Raw genomic sequence first — 19,187 nt, 5'->3', positions numbered from 1 at the left:
AGAGCTGCCATTCTTTCTTTCCAGGGGCTGAGCCGATTTCTCGGTGCCACCCACTCTCGCGACTGCCCTCCGCCCCCGTTTCCTCCCCCGCTCCGGCCGGCGCGGGTCCACCCGACTACAATGCAGCGCGCGGCTGACCCAGCTGCTCCGGCTCCTGCCCGGGGTAACCACGGCAACCGCGGGCCGCCAGGAATGCGCGCTAATTGAAGGCCGAGTTTCCTCCCACAGTGATGAGCAACAAGTGAAGCAAAAATAGTGAGGCGGAATAAAGGCTGCGAGGAGGGGGCGGCGGGCGCGACCGGGGTGGCTGGGGGCTTAGGGAACGGGAAATAGCGCCTGCAAGACCGCATTTGTTCTCTTAACACAGGGCAGTGAACGGCCGCGAACGACGTCATTTATGGTTCAAAAATCTTAGGGCAAATTTTTCAGAAAACAACTGTTACGTCAAACCCCCATCTCTTTGCTGGGCCCCTTTGCTAGATTCAAGTACGTAGATGAATGGAGATGTATGTGCACATACATAGGTCCCCAGGAACGAAATGCCAGCTAGCAGCAGGGTTCAGCAGGTGGAGGTGAGCCGACACTAATTTACCCTCCAGCCCTCTGGATCTTCTGTTCTCTTCAATCTATGGAGACCCTTCAAGGTGGTCAGCAGCTAAAGACGGGTGACCATCATACCAGTTTGCCTAGACAGTTCTGGTTTATGCCTGTTGTCTTGCCAGAAATTATTAAAAGTCCTCCCTTTTCACTCTCAAAAGTATCCTAGTTTGGATGATAAGTTGTAAAATTGTAAAGTCACCCTATCTAAAGTCTTCCCAAGCCTACCCAGATCCTAATTCAAGTCCAGTGTTCTTCAGACCCCTCCAGACTTCATCAAATGGCCTGGCCTGTGTGACCTAATCCTCGTATTTAGGTTAGGCAGTAAACACCCCGCAATTAACTAAGGGTCATCCACTGAGAAATGGGGGCTTCCAACAGCAACCAAAAGATAGCATGCTGGGACAGAATGCTTTCAAACTCACTCGCAGGAAGATTTCCACTGGGCTGATTAGGGTCACTACTGGCAAAACACAGTACAGATGTCACTGAGAAAATGTGAATCTATTAGCAATAGGATTGCCAATTCACAGATGGCCATTAAAGCCTCTGCCTGTGGAATGGGCTAAGGGAAAATCAGCTCTTTAGCAGGAGTCCCCACATGTAGAATTCCCTATAGAGGGTTCCCTCAGATTAGGGATGAAACGCTGGCGATGTGGTGTGGGGAGTGGTAAGGGGTGGGAGAAGGGAGCTAACATTTACTAAGTTCTTTGTGCATTTAATCTTCACAATAGGTCTTCCGTGTAAATTTTATTACCCCTCCCCATTTATTCAGCTAAGGAAACCCATGCTCATAGACATTGACTTGTCCAAGTTCATATTGCTGCACTGAGCCCAGGGCTGCCTGACCCGGAAGCCTCTGCTGTTCACAGTGGACAGAGAGACCTTTGGTCAAGATCCGTTTCACAGCCTCAGCACTATTTCTATCTGGAGCCAGATAATTCCTCTGGGGAATGGGAGAGCTGCCTTGCGTATTGTAGAATGCTTAGCAGCCTCCTTAGTCTCTACCCACTAGATGCCACAGCATCCCACAAGTTGTGACAACCAAAAACTATCTCCAAACATTCCCAAATATCCCCTGGAAAGGCAAAAATTGCCCCTTCTTAAGAATCAATGGCCTACATATTTAATATCCAAATACAGCTTTAATATTTTCTTGTATTGTTCTCTGCTTCAGAAATATACCTTTTATCTTCACCAGAAGACAGTAATTTTTATAGAGACAAGACACTGTCATTTTTTTATTTTTTATCCTCACTGTGCTAGGGATATAATAAGCAAAAAGCAATCATTTTTTAAAATCATAATTTAAATACAAATCATACTTGAAGCAGAACTGACTCCACTCCATGGTGCCTTATCAAAGAGCAAGGTTGAGATTATGGAGTAGAAAGGTCTGAAGGCCAAAGGAAGCTTCTTGCAAAGAATGAAAGGCATGATCCCACATCTTTGAAGGAACCACAAGCCCTACTCCACTCTTCATTCAGTAGAATGAACATTATTGGCAGTCATTAACCAGAATCAGATTCTAGTTGACACTTGGCTAACTTTTCTGGCTCTTCCCTCTCCTCCATCCCTTCAATGCATTTTTGTCTGGTTCTTTTTAAAAACAAGACCAGCAGGGGCATCTAGGTAAGCTCAGGGCAGAGCAGGCCAAAGCTAGGAGAGAGTGATGGGAGAAAAGGCAGTGGGGCTGAGGCCTGAAAAGCCACTCCTCATTTGTTTTCTATCTCTCATGGGAAACTATGGAATTATTTCAGCTGTTCTGGAAACCTGAAGACACAGGTGTCTGCTGATGATAGAAAGGATGATTCTGCTTTCTTTGGGGAATCAACCCTACTGACGCATAATCTGAAGCATATCTGATGCATAATTGAGTTTACAAATGAAAATGTAGGCACAGCTGAAGTCAAAAGATGTTCCAAAGAAGTAGTCTCCAAATTTATGGCGAAAGTGTGGCTCTGTAATTAATTCCTTTTCTCCCTTCTGCCAGGAGAAAACTTTTTCTTCCTTCTCCCTCATTCTTTTTCCTTCTTCCTCTGTTTGTAAATCTTAGAAAGAAACAGCAGCAGCCACTCTCAGAGATCAAAGTTTTAGCAGGCAACAAAGACCTCCAAGGAGGCTGTTGCCATGGGAACTCTGGGAGCTGAGGCCCTTTTAATCGTCAAATCTCCTTGGTTAGCAGCACCAGGCTGGGGCTGGCAAAGAGGAGGAGAAGGAGGGAGGGGAAGCATTGGCAACAAGTAGCCTTTCTGAAGAGACTGAACTGAAGTCACAGGGATGGGAGGTGGACAGGATTCAAACTGAGGCAGCAGTAACACAGGGGTGGGTGCAGGGGCATTTCTGCATAGCCTTAAGATGCATGCTTCCATCAAACATCACTAAAGTCAATCGCAAATTCTGAGACGTCCCCTCCCAAGAGTTCACTAATTTTATGTTATATGGCTTTTTAATACTAGTGGACGGAGAAGTTTATTTTAAAGCAGAATAACAATTTCAGGCACAGTATTGTGAATAATTTGATCTAAAATACACATACACACAGACACACACACACACACACATGCCTGCCCATTCCTTTACCACTTGTCTACATAATATAACATATTTCTAGTTAAATCGCAGGAGGAGATAGAAGAAAAAATAGGAGCGTGACAGGAAAACAAAGGCAATTCTGTGGGCTTACATTCGTGGGGAAGATTCAATCCCAAATGAGCGCCTACTCACAAGGACCTGCTGGGACCATACCTATTTCTGGCCTCCTGGATTAGCATTGCATTTGGACCATAAAGAAGCACAAATGGATGAATCCCCCAAAATGTTAATGTTTGTTATTTGCCTGCCTGACATTCTTTTCTTCATTTGGAAACAAATTGCCAGAGTTTCCTTTAAGAAGTTACTCTTTTTCCCTTTTCCCTTCAGTTCATAGGTTCAGTTGGGGTTGGGTGGTAGACTACAGTCCTCTCACACACAGGCCACCCCCAACAACAGGACTTTTACTGAAACTATGGGGAAAAAGGCATTTTGTCCTCTTGAGATGGAAGGTGCTAAAGACCATGGAAGGGTGGATCTGCTGGGGGCCGTCATCTCTGCCCCATGCAGAGAGATCCTGCCTGAAAATGATGCTAACACAGTGAGTGCAGAGCCAGGAGATGGAGATGAGGAGACAGAGATTCTTTAACACATAATCTGAAAACCAGGACTTAGCCATGCTTGAAGCTAGCAATACCCCCGATTTATCTGTTACGTAAATCAAATTACCTGTTACCAGAGTTCCCCTAAGCCAGTTTGAGCCTCTATCCCTTACAATAAAAGAGTTCTGAAAAATACAACAGTTACCTTTGGATAGTGAGATCTTTAGGAGATACTTTCTTTTGTACTTTAATGTTTTGTTTGAAATTTTTACAATAAGCATGTATCTTTTTTTCTAAAACAGAAACAATATTAAAACAACACAAAACAGCAGTATTTGAGGTATCACCCTCAATAGGGAATTAATTCTGCCATCTATGGATCTTTTAAATAAAGTCAGAATCATAGAAAGTATACTGAAAAACCATCTTGTTTATCATAATATCCCCGACAAGAGAACCTGTTCCATATTAAAAGTTCATCAGAGAAGGAGTTTCTTATAATTTCCCTCAACCATCCATAGTTTCCAAAAATTGTTATTTACCATTAGGAATGTCTTCCTTAGGGTGAATCTAAACACCCCTTCCCTCATATCCTCTTATTCTATTCTTGGCCCACAGGCAGGGGTGTTTGTCCAGTCACAGTTCCTCCCAGGCCTTTTTCCCCTTTTTCTAATTAAAGGCCTTTAAAAAATAAGCTACCACATAGGACATCAGAAAGAAGGGGTCAAGCCCTCAGATTGTACATCGAAAGACATAAGAACAAGGCAAGGTGCTTTTAGATTTTAAAATAACTTCCCTGTTTGAGCCTTCCTGAAATGGTGAAGTCCTTTGCCTGCCAGCTGGAGATGCCCCAGGGAACTTTATTCCTATCCAAACAGTGGCATGGTTCCAGATTATAAACAGACTGTCCTTACCATTGATCCTAGACAAATTTCTAATCTTGGATGGCAGATTTCTGGACACTCCCATCTTCTGTGACTGCTGGTATGGCCCTATGATCCCAAATAACTGTCTAAATATTTCTAAGGTACCTGTCACTGTCATCTTAAAGCACCAAAACACTATATGCATTTCCATCTTCACAATGACTTTACCTTCTGAATCATCAAAAAGACATTAAAGGGTGTTCAGTATAGTTTTTGTGTTTAATGTTGAATCAGTGGTTGTCCTCCCATTTCTGTGAATCACATATCTTTGGATATTTCTGAAACCACTGAAAGAGCCATCCATAGCGATTTGTGGATGGTTCAGATGTATAGGGTGGAAGGAGGGGTGAGTCATGCTCAGTGGGAAGGAATGCAATCTAGACAATAACAACTATGCATTTGAAGTCAGAGCTTTGGTCAATGGTTGTGGGCAGTTTGACTAAGAAATAAAGTGAAATACTGAAGCAAACCTGGAGCAAGTAACAAACATTACCCACGGCCTCAAGCAGTAACCACATTTTTTTTTTAACATAGCTTATTCTATAGCTTCTTCATACAGACAGGTCATGTGGTATTGTGGAAAGAGATAAGGCTAGGAATCAAAACACTTGAGTTTGATCGATGACACTTTTTTAACTAGGATATTAGTCATAAAACACAGACATCAATTTTTTCATTTGGAAAATAATACCTGCCCTCCTACCTTACAAGATTGTTACAGAACAATTTTATAAACTACAACTTATTTTCAGTGTACATTAGTATTTGTGCTAGATGTAGTAATGGCATTCTCTGGTAGACACATATTTTTTTTTGGCATCCCACATCTATTCTTCTTTTATGTAACAGTATCTTAATTTACTTTGGAGAATTAATTTTTCTCTGTGTCTTGATAAAGTAACTATGAAGAGCCCTTGGTCTCAAAAGGCTAAGCAGGGGACAACTGACCAAACTGGGTCAACAGGAACTTCACCTACCCTGCTTGCTAATAATTGTTCTGACCCTAAGATCTAATCCGATACCTCTGTTAAGATTTCTTCACTGGTTCCCCTAAGTCTTCAGAATCTAGTCCAAACTTCTTAGTCTTGCATATAAGATACTTCACAATCTTGCTCCACCAACTTTTCCATCCTTACCTTTCTGAGTATAATGAAGAAACCAAATTCTTCTTAACTTTGCCTCTAATTTATATCTTTAACCCATCTTTCCTTACTAATTAATCTTCTGTAATTTCAACCTGTTTTCTGCTCCCCATTTTGTGATCATCTCCAAGAAAAGCTACAGCAGTTGACTCTTTCAAGCCACCGTCAATAGTTTTTTTCCTCACTCTTGAGGGACTAGTCCTCTTAGCCCTGACCTACTGCAAAAGACCGCAGTGTATTCCTCTGGGTTCCTTGTGAATGAACATCAATCACCCTGCATGTTCTTGTAACCAATCTGTTACTCTATTTTTCTCTGTCATGAGGATTGATTTCCTGGGAGATCATTTTCTCATTCATCAAGGGAGTCACATCAATCATGTTCATCTACTTCTTAAACCAAGAACTTTAGAATAGAAATAAAGCTCAAAAGTAACTTAACTGAATACTTATTCCTGGGCATAAGTACCTCCAGGGACATAGAACTCATTTCTGAGAATACTTATTCCATCTTTAGATGTCTCCAGTTGTTAATGTTAGATGTTTCCAGCTCTTCTTTTACACTGAAATAGACTCCCTCCCTGTCACTTCCACTCCTGATTCCATTTTATCTAGCCAGACAGAGTATGTTTCCATTCTCTCTTCTATATAATTTCACTTCAAATATTTGGAGACACTTCTCATGCTCCCTGCTCCAAGACCACTTTTGCTAGACCAAATCCTCCAATCATCCCTCATATAAAATTCAATGACTGAGCCAGCGGTTCATGAACATTATAATTAGCAAACTGTGGGTCTCAGTTATCTTCCCACAGAGGTCTTCATCTCCTTAGGAATGAACTCAGAAATCAGCTTGCTCTCCTCGTCTCACATAAAAAGAATACTTAACAAATAGGCCAGCAGGATGAAATAATCCCAAAATAGGAAATTTTACAACTGTGACAGCATTTTGAAATATTGTATAAAGGGATGTGAAGACAAAAAAGACTCAGAATTTTGTATTTGGAAAGTAAATACAGTGCTTTATGGACTCAGAAAAATTTTTGTAGATTTCTAACTAACCCCTTTAAATAAGTAACACAGCTAGTGTTGCCCTAAAAAGTTTCCGTGACAAATTTATCACGCTTTGAACATCTCTAATGTTGAACAAAACAGAATGATGTGTTTCTTCCCTACCAAGAGCCCTAGCATGTCTGTGTTTCATAGACAGGCTGCTTCTACTGCAACGAGTTTAGATTTGCAGCCTCGGTAAGTTTTCCTTTATGATTCCTTTAGAGTAATACTGATTTTTTTCTTCATCTTTCCTCCCATAATTGGCAACCACTGTCATCTGAACTTCTGTTTTACTCACCTCTCCGCTGCTGGCCCTTTTTTTCCTTGAGAATAGCATTTTTGCCCAAGTTGCTTTGCATGTTTTGATCCAGAGGAATGCCCTTCATACACTTCAACACATCCTCAGATGACAAAGCTTTCACTCTATTCATTTCCCCATGTTTGCAGAACAACTGGGACCAAATTATTTAAAGTGGTTTTTACCTGGCCTCCTTTTCCTGCACAGGCAATTACTTCTCTGCGTATGGCTGCACTGGCCAAATAACTATGTTCACAATTAGCTAATTGTGGGCTCAATGAGCCACTTGTTCCTTCAAACTTGGCTATTAGGGTTGTGATTAAGCAAAAATGTGTCTTTTTATTCATTTTTGATGTACAGAGTCACAGTGGATCCCAGATCTGATCTCCCTATGTTCTTTTACAATGTCAATATAAGCCTTTTACTCTTTCATTTCCTGCTGAGTATCAGTCATATTTCCATTCTTTTACAAGTCACAAGTTACACTTTATATATTGGACCCAAAGACTTTGTTTGAATTAAGTCAACCTTCTAATAAGGCAGCCCATTATTACCTTAATCCAATTTACAAAATATAATGAGGCTGGGTGGGCGAGGTGGTTCACACCTGTAATCCCAGCACTTTTGGGAGGCCAGGGTGGGCAGATCACTTGAGGAGAGGAGTTGGAGACCAGCCTGGCCAACATAGCAAAACCCTGTCTCTACTAAAAAATACAAAAACTTAGCGGGGCATGGTGGTACACACCTGTAGTCCCAGCTACTCAGAGGCACAAGAATCACTTGAACCTGAGAGGCAGAGGTTGCAATGAGCTGAGATTGAGCCACTGCAATCCAGCCTGGGCGACAGAGTGAGACTCTGTCTCAAAAATAAAATCAAATAAAATAATTTTTAAAAATAAAACAATAAAAAATATAATGCTAGGGCATCAGAATAGTTATTTCGCCAAAGTCACACAATCATGATAAAGACTAAACTAAAAATCCTAAATAACAACTGCCACTTTCTCCCTAGGGATTGAGTTTCTCTACAATTTTTACATAGGGTACAAATCTACCTTCAACCTCATTTATTTTTAATAGGAGGCACCCTTACAGATTACTCCAAATTGCTATCACCTGGTTTCTTGGAAGCTATAAAAATGTAATTTCTTTTGAAAATGGCTTTAAGTGTATATCCTGAACTACCTTTTTCCCTACAATTATGCAGTTTCTTTTCTTATTTCTGTATGTTCTAATTTTCTTGTTCAAACAACATTAATAGAGCACAAAATATGTGCTCAATTTTCAGTTTCATACAAAGAGGTCAACTCCCACTGACATTCCTCGAAACCACAAAAAAGGAAAGTAGCCAAAAGTAATGAGTTTTCATTTATGAGGAGATTAATATTAACAAGGATTAGATGTATTTGCTTTGAGAATAACTTTGGACACTTTCAGGTTTCAAGATATCTGGCTTCCAATTAAACACTAGTACATCTCCCAAGCAGCTCTTTTTATTGGGCATATTTTATTACTAAACTCCAGTTTACAGCTGTCTTTTCTTACGATTGTTTTAAGTGGAGATAATCCAGTGGGAAAAGATTCCTGATGTCTCCTGAGGTTCTGACACATCAGTGAATTCTTATCTCTGTGTAATCTCTACCTTGCTTCAAAGGCCTCTAGCATTTTCTTCAAAATTAGCATGTAAACAAGACCAAGAGAGAAATCAAGGTTAAAGGTGAAAGTAGAAAGGAGGGAAAAAAAGAAAGAAAGTAGAAGAAATATTTGGGACAATGATAAAAGGTGGGGGCGGGGGGGTCACAGCTTTCAAGAAGTAAGACATAATAAATACAGCTACTGCTCATAAACAGCATATTCTAAAAGGGAGTGTGCATGAAAGATAAGACTGTGTATGCAACCTGCTAATGCACACAGGGGGAGAAGTGAGAAGAGGGATAGGATACAGTGCAAGTGCAAGCGGTCTAAGATGAAAATGTCACCTGTTGTTTTCACTTACCCAATACCAGCAGTTCCACTGAGTCCTCATTTTTCCCCTCCAGGTCATCTGGGGTGGTGATAATACAGTAATAGAGTCCGCTGTCTCCCCACATAAGCTTTCCAATTTGAAGATCTGCATCTATTATCACAAAAAGAAGGACTCAGTCCTAAAACTCTGTCCTCTGAAAGAAAAACACTGAACAATGGGGGTTGGGAAGAGAGAACCCTTCTGGGGTATCTGCAGTATTTTCTTTCTTTATCTGGATGGTGGTTGAAAGATGTGTGCTTTGCTTAAAACAAACAAACAAGACCAACAGAACCATAACAAAAACTAGCATCTCCAAGGAAGGACAATTAGAGCCTGTCAGAAACCGGTCTAGTTCTAGTCCAGTTACAGGAGTAGGCGATGGCTTTGAACCAGGCCTGCAGAGGCCCCTAAGAGCCAGGAAAATGCCAGAATTACTCTGAACTCATGGAAATAAGGTAAAATCACAGGAGTTCTTCAAAATTCAAATAATCAAATAGATCATATCAGACTCTTAGGACCTTTTGAGGTCCAGAGCTTTAGAGAGCAAGAAAAACGGTGGAATTGATGCAAAGCCACCTGGGGCTTGGGCCAAGCATCTACCTGGCTCTGTTATTTGTATGCATACATCCCTTCTCCCAGCAAAAAAGTCTGCTTTCCACATTTGGGAAAGGACCCTGAAGGCTGATGTCAAGGTATAGGATGTTTGGCTGAAGAAGTTTTTCCCCTAAAACCTGTGTCAATTCAGCTCTAAAAACAAGCTCCTGAGGCTTGATGCTGGGCTCTGGAAAGACTCTTTCCAAAGTTCATCTGTATGTCTTCAGGAGATTTTACACGATCCACCCTTTTCCCCCTCACCATCCCGTTAAAGCAATGATAGGTCTCTTGATGCTCCCATTTCCAATAAAATAAAAGTCTTGAGGGTCTGAAAGGGTGAGAGGCTGGGATATCACCACATTGACATAAGGGAAGGGAAGAATGAAACTAACCTCCCTCCCATTTCCTAGATTCAAAATAGGGGCGTTATTACCATGAACAATCGTGATCTCTCTGCCCCTGTAGAAATCTCCCAGGGTGACAGTCGAGCCCTGTTTTGAAGCTACTACTCGAACAGTCCTCCTGCTGTCCAAACAATCCAAGTAGGGGTCCCATTCCAGGTTTCTCTTGCTGAGAGATTGGGCCCTGGTAGAGGACATGCCCAAGGATTCTCCCATGCGATCCTGGCAATAGGACTTGAACTTCCACTGCACGACCGCAGGCTGATGGGAGGATGTTGAGAAGTGGCAGCGAAGCACAGTGGGCTGGAAGAGCATAGCCACCTTCTTCTTGTCGGGCACTGTGACCTGAAGGCCTTCGACCATGGCTGCAAAACAGAATAAACACTTCCAAACAGTGTCCATATCCTGGACCTCACCTTCCATCACATGGTCACACTTTTCCATTTCACTTCCCTAACTTGTGTCCCCTCAACATCATTTTCACTATTACAATTAATGGCATTAATATCCATCTGGTTGCCTTGTGCAGAAATACGCCCTCTAATATAGTTTGGATTTGTGTCCCTGCCCAAATCTCATGTCAAATTGGAAAAGTGGCCTGGTGGGAGGTGACTGGATTATGGGGGCAGGTTTCCCCTGTGCTGTTCTCATGATAGGGAGTGAGTTCTCACGAGATCTGATGGTTTAAAAGTGTGTGGTACTTCCCCCTTCACTCTCTCTCCTGCTGCCATGTGAAGAAGGTGCTTGTTTCCCCTTTGCCTTCCACCATGATTGTAAGTTTCCTGAGTTTTCTCAGTCATGCCTCCTGTTAAACCTGTGGAACTGTGAGTCAATTAAACCTCCTTTCTTCACAGATTACCCAGTCTCAGAGAGTTCTTTATAGCAGTGTGAGAGTGGACCAATACAACCTCACTCCCTATATCCAGTCAGGCATTAAGTCATATTAACTTAATCTCTTAAAATCTTTAATATTTCTTCCCTCCTCTTTAACCCCATTACTATTGCCTTTCCTTAGACTCTCTTCATTTCCTCCTTGTAATATTACAATAATCCTTTGTTTGGTCTCCCTGCCTTTAATCTGTCAACATCCAGTACACTCTTCTTGCTACAGTTCAGATGATCTTTCTAAACTGATTGTTATGGCTCTCTTTCTTAAGACCCTTCACTCATCCTCCATAGCCCTCAGGACAAAACCCAAAGTCCTTGGCAAGGTACTCCGTCATCTAGTTCCTCTTACCTCCTCAGCCTCCCCTCTCACCTCTTGAAACACCTCTCTTTGAGCACCAAGCTCCAAGAATATCAAACAACTAATGGCTTCCCCAGTGGGATATCCTGTTTCATGCCTCCAGGTCTTTGCACATGATGTCTCCTGTTTCTGGGGTGCTTTTTCCTCACTTCTTTGCTTGGGCAACTTTTTTGCATCTTTTAAAACCCAGTTCAAGGGCTTCTTGTAAAGCCTTCTCTGACCAATAAGTTTATCACTTCCTCCTTTGTGCTATCAGTACACCCAGCATTTTCTTCTAGACATTGACTCTCACAGTCTTCTGAGTATTTCTTTTCATGCCTTTCAGGCCTGTCAGACTTGTCAGGTGTGGAAGGTATCTTACCTTACTGCCCTGGCTTGTGAAGCCCATAGGTACTCAACAAATATTTGATAAATAATGACAATGAGGCCAGGAAGTATTACTTCAGGAGGAAGTGACTTCCCTTCCAGCTGGTGACCCAGCAAAGGGGACAGAGATGAAGAGGAAAATAAGTCTTTGAGAGAAATGGAGGATTTCAGATCAAATGCAGTAGACTAAGTTCAAAAGCTTTGAAGGGTAATAAAAAGAAGGAAAAAAAGGGGGGGCTAAAAAGCAGATGAGAAGTTTAAGTGGTAAAAAAATCCAACCTGAGGCTTGGTGACCAAGAAAGAATGAGAAATTTCAGTGAATGAGAGACCAGGGGAGTGTTTGAGAAGCAAAGGTCCCACATGAACTCAATGATAAGATCTAGAAATTCCAAGCAAAGGGAACATAACTTTCTCAGTTGAATGGGAGAGTCAAGAGTTTCTAGCTTGATGTGAGGTTAGAAGCAGAAATAGAATTATGATGAGAGGCAGAAAAAACGAATATGAAGATATGATAAAGAAGTTCTGAATTGAATCCAGGAGACTGCTAAGTCAGCTTGGGGCCAAGTAGCTTGGGGCAGAGACATGCAAAAAAGGACTACTTTCCATGGAGTCCTGTCCTTTATTAGTGCCAGTGTTCACAATGACATCCTGCAAAGCCAATTCACTCCCACAGCTAAAGCATAAACTTATTTATGAATATGCCTCTTTACTGAAGGACTCTTGACAAGGGCAAGATACATATTTGTACTCATATCTTCTGACATCCAGACCAATGTCTCTATTCAATGAAAGGAACAATGAAAAAGTAGGTCCTAATTCCTGTTGGGGAAAAGGGTTTCTGCATTCTGTAACATCTGGAAGTGAATACAACAGAGTATTTGAGATTTATCAAATCTCAAAGAATTTTGGACCTACCCTGTGCTCAATAGCTACCTACAGAATAAATGAAGAAATGTATGAGCAAGTGAATGGCTATTAATATGGGAATTTCTAGGACTTTGCAGAGGAAACTAGTTAAATGAGTCAGAAGTGTAGTAAAATAGTGTTGGCATCAAATAGGAATGGCTTTGAATCTCATCTGACCATATACTAGTGATGGTTTCTTATGCAATCTGAGACTCATTTTCCTCACCTATACAATGAGCATCATAATGTTTACCCTCAGAGTTGTTAACAAACGTTCTTTCATTGGGCACCTTCAGAGAGTAGACTCAGTAGAAGAGCACTGTGACTGGTAAAGAGTAGGTCTCAAATGCTAATTCCCCCTCACCTTGCCAGCCTTTCCCCTCACCTCCCATCCTGAATCTTGATAACCACCCATCACCACCAGGCTTGATTACATCCAGATTATATAGATCAGCCCCATCAAAAGGCAAACAATTCCATCTGGAAGCTCACTGAAGAACCCTAGTTCCCATGCTTCCCTTCACCACCACTAAATGTTGATGTGGCTAATTCCATTCTCCCTCACTTACGCAGCTAGATTAGGAAAATAAATTTCTTTATAGTTTCTCCTTAAATTCTAGTGCATTAATTTTTTAACCTTGTAATTATTCTTCAAATCCTTAGTTGCACCCCAATTTTTCAGGTAATAAAAATGGGACAAGCGAGGTGAAATGACTTCAATTAGCAGTGGTTGAGGCTAGATAACCACTCACAGGCACCATTCCCATACAAGGCTGTGTGCTTGACCACACCTCTTTTCTGCTCCCCTGCTATTCTGGCGCTGCTTGGGAAATCACATTTCCTAGCCTTTCTTTTTTTCTTCTTTCCAACTTTTGTTTTAGGTTCAAGGAGTACATGTGCAGGTCTGTTACATGGGTAAATTGTGTGTTGCAGGGGTTTGGTGTACAGACCATTTCGTCAGCCAGGTGGGTGCTGTACAAAACTGTAGTGAGATTTATTTATTTTTTTAGAGAGAAAGTTTGGGGTTTTGTTCATTAGATAATTACTAAGAATAACCTCCTTCCAAGCTCTGTTCTCTGTTAATGAGATTAGCCACTTCAGCAAGCCACTGGACTCTCTTAATCAATTATTAATAGAGGTTGGTCAATTCTCAGCTTCTATGACATAAACATAAACTCATGCTCCAAAAAAATAAAAATTAAAAATACATTCTCAGAAACATCTGCCTTTTTATAGCATGATACTTAAAGGCATGGATTTTGTAGTCAGTCCTAAGAATCCAGGCTCTACATGACCTCAAGCAAACTACTCAACTCTGATGAGTTTCAGTTTCCTCGCTGGCAAAACCAGAATAATAGTAACTACCTTATGGAGTTGTTTGAGGGTTAAGTAAGATTGTATGCTAAGTATTTAGAATAATACCTGGTATATAGTGAGCATTCAATAAATGTAGTTGCTAACACTGCTGAGGCTATCAAGAGCAGTCTGCTGACTTCTGTGAAGCTACAAACCTAGAGCTACGCAAGTACAGAGATCAAGGTGTCAGATGCCAAGTGTGTACAGGGCAAAAACTGCACAAGAATGCTAGAATACATCATTAGGAGTTCAATAGTGACAGTGCCTGGGTATGCTCCTCACTGCACATCACTTATGCACCTCCTGGAACTCAGAAGTAGAGAGTAACCCTGCATGTGTGTGCACACATGCATACACATGTATACACATACAGGCACAATGGGACTCTAAGCTAAAGGTAGATCTGGAGAAGACAGGACTAGAATTCCAAGTAAATGCGAGTTTATTGGGTCTTTGGGAACCACAGAGTGAAGTGTTGGAGATAAAAGTAAAAATGCCAATCCCTACTTCCGCACTACAGGTTTCAAACTGTAAGATGAATGCCATCCAGTCCCCAAACTGCCCTGACTAAGTTTATCAGGACCCCCATTCCCACTGGAGGGTAGGGTCTAGAATTGCTCTTCTGGCCCTAACCCTGGATCCCTGGTGAGTGTCTAGGTTTCCTATACCACTGGGCAGCATCTCTTTCTCTCAACCTGTGTTTACCTTATTTGGAGACTGTTTTTCCACCTTGGTATCCTGATTTGCAATCCAGTTGCTCCACTGGGTCTGAACCCTTGCCCTGAACTCTGGCCTGCTTGTCTGGGACCCTAATACTTGCCCCTTCTCCTGAGGGTTGTGTATTGTTTCCTATACCTTCATGCATGGCTGATCCAAATCTGAAACTGTGATGCTGCTATAAATCCAACTTCAAAAAATACCTCTCATGGGAGCCCCATAGATCAGGCCCCTCAGAGCTGGTAGCTAATTTGTATGGGGACTAGGATTGCCAGTACCCTGTGGACACTGAAGTCTGACCTGGAGATACCCTCTCTCTGGCTCCCATTCCCGAGAGGTCTGCCCTGGGAATAGGGGAGTATCCTGAGCTGGGGTCCTACCTCTTAGAGTTTTTGTTTTTGTTTTTCAATTTTCCTACTTGTCAGATGCCAAAAACCAGGTACTGAGAACAAGTACTTCTTATGCTGGAGTCTATACAGGCTAATAAGAATATGTAACTATACATCCCAGCACTTTGGGAGGCCGAGGCGGGCGGATCACGAGGTTAGGAGATCAAGACCATCCTGGCTAACACAGTGAAACCCCGTTTCTACTAAAAATACAAAAAATTAGCCAGGCATGGTGGAGGGCGCCTGTAGTCCCAGCTACTCAGGATGCTGAGGCAGGAGAATGGCGTGAACCCCGGGGGCGGAGCCTGCAGTGAGCCGAGATTGCGCCACTGCACTCTAGCCTGGGCGACAGCGAGACTCCGTCTCAAAAAAAAAAAAAAAAAAAAAAGAATACGTAACTATACATTTGAATTCCAGATAAATTAAACATTTTCAGCCTCTTTGTAGTGATAAGCTGTGCATGTGATCTAAGAAATCTGATTTACTCCCAAGGTTCCAACTACCAGTTATGTCTCACACCCCCAACTCCCTTAAGCCTCATCTGCATATTTAACAAACACTTTAAATTAAACATGTCTAAACCTTATTCATCATCTCCTCTTTTCCCACCCTAGCTCTTTTTTTATAAACTCATCCTTTCTCTATCCCTCATTCTTTTGCCAAAATACCACTTAATCTATTGCCCTAGATAGAAATCTTAGTTTTGATAATTTCCTCTCTGTCCCTGACCACATTCAGTTGGTCGCTAAGTCTAAATATCTCTCAAATTTGATCCTTCTCTATTCCCACTGTCACTCCCTTAAATCAAGTTGCTATTTCTGCCACTAGATAATAGCTGTAAAATGCTTACTGTGTGTCAGGGATTGTGCTAATAAGCACTTTTCATGTAGTATCCTAATGAATTCTCTCAAAATCCTATAAAGTAGGCATTGTTATTATACCTGTTTTATAGATGAACAGACTGATGCTCAGACAATGTATGTATGTATGTATCTTGCCTAACATCTCAAGGTTAGCAGGTGACAGTTTAGGTTTGAACTAGACTGACTGGCTCCAAAGATCTTCACCATCCTTTTACACAGGTCCTCACCACCACTTGGGTTTGAGAACAGCCAACTAAATGGTCTTCCTACTTCCAACCCAATCCACTCTCCATATTTTTCTAGAATACTGTTTTTAAAACACATATCAGTCATGTCAGTTCCTGCTTTAAGGCCTCCATCGATTCCCCATTCCCTCCAGGACAAAATTGAAATACCCTGACATGGCATATAAGGCTTTCCCCTTGACATGGCCCCCAGTATGCTCCAGCCATACTGAAATATTTCCAACCCTTTGACAATAACTATGTTATCCCCTCCTCCTGGGCAAATATCAGGCCATGTAACTGAAGGAGTTCCTGGGAGGCAGACATAGAGAAGCACTGAAAAAGGGTCTTGCCCACACATAAACAAGCACACGCTGGTACAATGGGAAGGCTGGGCCTCCAAGTCCAGGCACTGGTAACACCATATGGGACTTGAGTTTCAAACTCCTATAAAGAAATTTACAGAGGTGCAGAAAGAACCTGTGCTTCATCCTATAAACTAAAGCAGGTATTCTGGAAAACTATAGAGAGGCACCTTAGGGGAGAGAGCAAAAGAGAGGAAAAGAAGTGAAGCAAGGTAAAGAATTATACCGTAGAGAATACACCTGTAAAAATTAGACCTTCTAAATCTAAAAAAAAAAAAAATTTAAGAATTCCTCACTGAAAGAAGCACTAGAATTGAAGACCACAGGTGGTGTTCTGCTTTGCAGAGGAGGGATTCATCATTCTTAGACCACCAGACTATTCTTTTAACTGTTTCGGTGCCCTGACCTCCAGGAAAACCACCCTTGACTATCTAATTTTAATTCAACCAAAAACATATTTTGAAACACTATGCTAAGTTCTGGCAAAACAGATTTAAAAGACCAGTCCCTCATCTTGAGAAATTCAATATAAAGTTCATTTCTAACTATAAAGTCCCTGAGGGCAGGGGCCAGGATTTGGTTGACTTTGTATCCCTAGTATACAGCAAAGGCAAAGAATACAGGTGAAGCTAAAAAATGTGGAATGAATTAATGAATGAATGAAAACCGAACCTGTGAGTCTGAGGGGCCTTTCTTAGCAGGTGGTCCCCAGCTCAGAGAATGGATTCTGGCCAATAACTAGGAAAGCTGCCTAAAGGTAGAGTGAAGAGTGACAGCTCAGAGCAGCAGCCCCCATCTCAGCTAATCTCCAGGTGTAGGTACCTCGTCACCAGGCTAGGGAAGATCAGCTTCAAGTGCAGACAATGTCTCGCTGCATGTGCAAAAAAAGGTCCTGCCCCAATTCTCATGTAAAGAAAAAGATTCTATATATGATGAACTGTGTTCTTGCAAGAATAACAAACACAGACTCTAAGGCAATGCTATTCTTATTTTTAGCACTTTCATTTTTTTCAAAGCAAGTTCCTTTCCCCCACTAGTTGTAAGCTATTCCTGCCAGCATCTTTGGGAGGCAGATCTATAAGCACAGCCCCATTTTAGAGAAACAAAGATTGCTGCTGAAGGTCATGGAAAATTATCATCATTAGAGACAGGCATCTTTAGAAATACTGTATAATGCTCACCCACCCCTTAACTCTTTGAGTACTAAAAGCAGGATTTGACCTCAGAATTGCCCATTCCTCAGCATACCTTGGCCTTCAGATTCTTTCTTCATTCAGTATGACAATATAGTTTGAGTATCCCTTATCTGAAATGCTTGGGACCAGTAGTGTTTCAGATTTCAGATTTTTTTGGATTTTGCAATATTTGCATATATATGAAGAGGTATCTTGGGGATGGGACCCAAATCTAAACACAAAATTCATTTATATTTCATATAGAGGGTAATTTTATATATTTTTAATAATTTTGTATATGAAACAAAGTTTGTGTACATTGAACAATCAGAAAGAAAATGTATCAGGTATAGAATTTTCCACTTTTGGCATTATGTAGGCACTCATAAAGTTTCAGATTTTGGTTGGATTTCAAATTTTCAGATTAGCAATGCCCAATCTGTACAAATCTTTCTTTGCCTGCCTTCAAGTTAGGTATTCTTTTTTTTTGTTTGTTTTGACAGGGTCTTTCTCTGTCATCCAGGCTGGAGTGCAGTGGCACCATCTCAGCTCACTGCAACCTCCGTCTCCTGGGTTCAAGTGATTCTCCTGCCTCAGCCTCCCAAGTAGCTGGGACCACAGGTGCGCGCCACCATGCCCAGGTAATTTTATTTTTATTTTTATTTTTTAGTAGAGGCGGGGTTTCACCATGTTGGCCAAGCTGGTCAACTTAGGTATTCTTTAAGACATTCATCTTTTGTTTTTACAGTTTTAACATGTAGTCCCAATTTCCTAAGATACTTTTTAGGAACAACCAATGGGCAGGTTTTTTAAGTGCAGGAGATGAATAGGGAGATGAGTAAACGTCTCCTCTGGGTTTGGTCATAATTCAGACAAGGAAAGAAAGCTTGTTCAGCCCTCAGTAGCATTGTCGGGATGAGAATAAAACATTTTGGGAAATATTTAAAGACAAGGCTAAAAGTATAAAGACAAAGAAGATGCAGCTTGAATCTTTTTTTCTTCTCGAAATAGGAACTATTCATCGCCTTGATAAACTTGTGTTAAAAAAAAACCTAAAAAAACTAAAATAAAAAGGCTTTACCAAGAATAGTAGACATTGCCTTGGAATCTGCCTGTTTTCTGAGCCTCATTCTCCAGCTTTCCCATTGATTCTGTGAGTTAATCAACTTCTTTCCAATAAAGTGCTTTCCTGCTTAATTTGGCCAGAATCAGTTTCTCGTTGTTACCATGGTATACCTGATTGCTCAATCCACTCTAGGATTAGGGTAACCAGATGTACCATCTTGAAATTTTTAAAAACATGATAGTATTTTCGTGTGTTTTCCCCACAAGAGTCTCAAAAGCAGCAATATGTCACTCTTTTCCAAAGAGCCATGGTAAATATCAGTGCTGCCACTGCCCAGGTGGATTTTTGCTCATGGCATAGTTATTAT

General features: G+C 41.3%; 1 protein-coding gene across 1 annotated transcript in view; it reads right to left on the bottom strand.

The window, feature by feature from the left end:
* ILDR2 (immunoglobulin like domain containing receptor 2) overlaps positions 1 to 19,187 on the bottom strand; it is a 61,158-nt gene that overhangs the window by 33,100 nt on the left and 8,871 nt on the right. The window contains exons 2-3 of the mRNA XM_030824033.1: positions 10,180 to 10,512; positions 9,144 to 9,263 (exon numbers count right to left, since the gene is read on the bottom strand). Coding sequence (XP_030679893.1) covers positions 9,144 to 9,263; positions 10,180 to 10,512 — 453 coding nt within the window. The remainder of the gene's footprint in view (positions 1 to 9,143; positions 9,264 to 10,179; positions 10,513 to 19,187) is intronic.

Source organism: Nomascus leucogenys, chromosome 12, assembly GCF_006542625.1.
Source record: "Nomascus leucogenys isolate Asia chromosome 12, Asia_NLE_v1, whole genome shotgun sequence".
Taxonomy (NCBI): Eukaryota; Metazoa; Chordata; class Mammalia; order Primates; family Hylobatidae; genus Nomascus; species Nomascus leucogenys.
The sequence above is the reverse complement of the archived record's forward strand: the minus strand, read 5'-3'. Positions and strand labels throughout refer to the sequence as shown.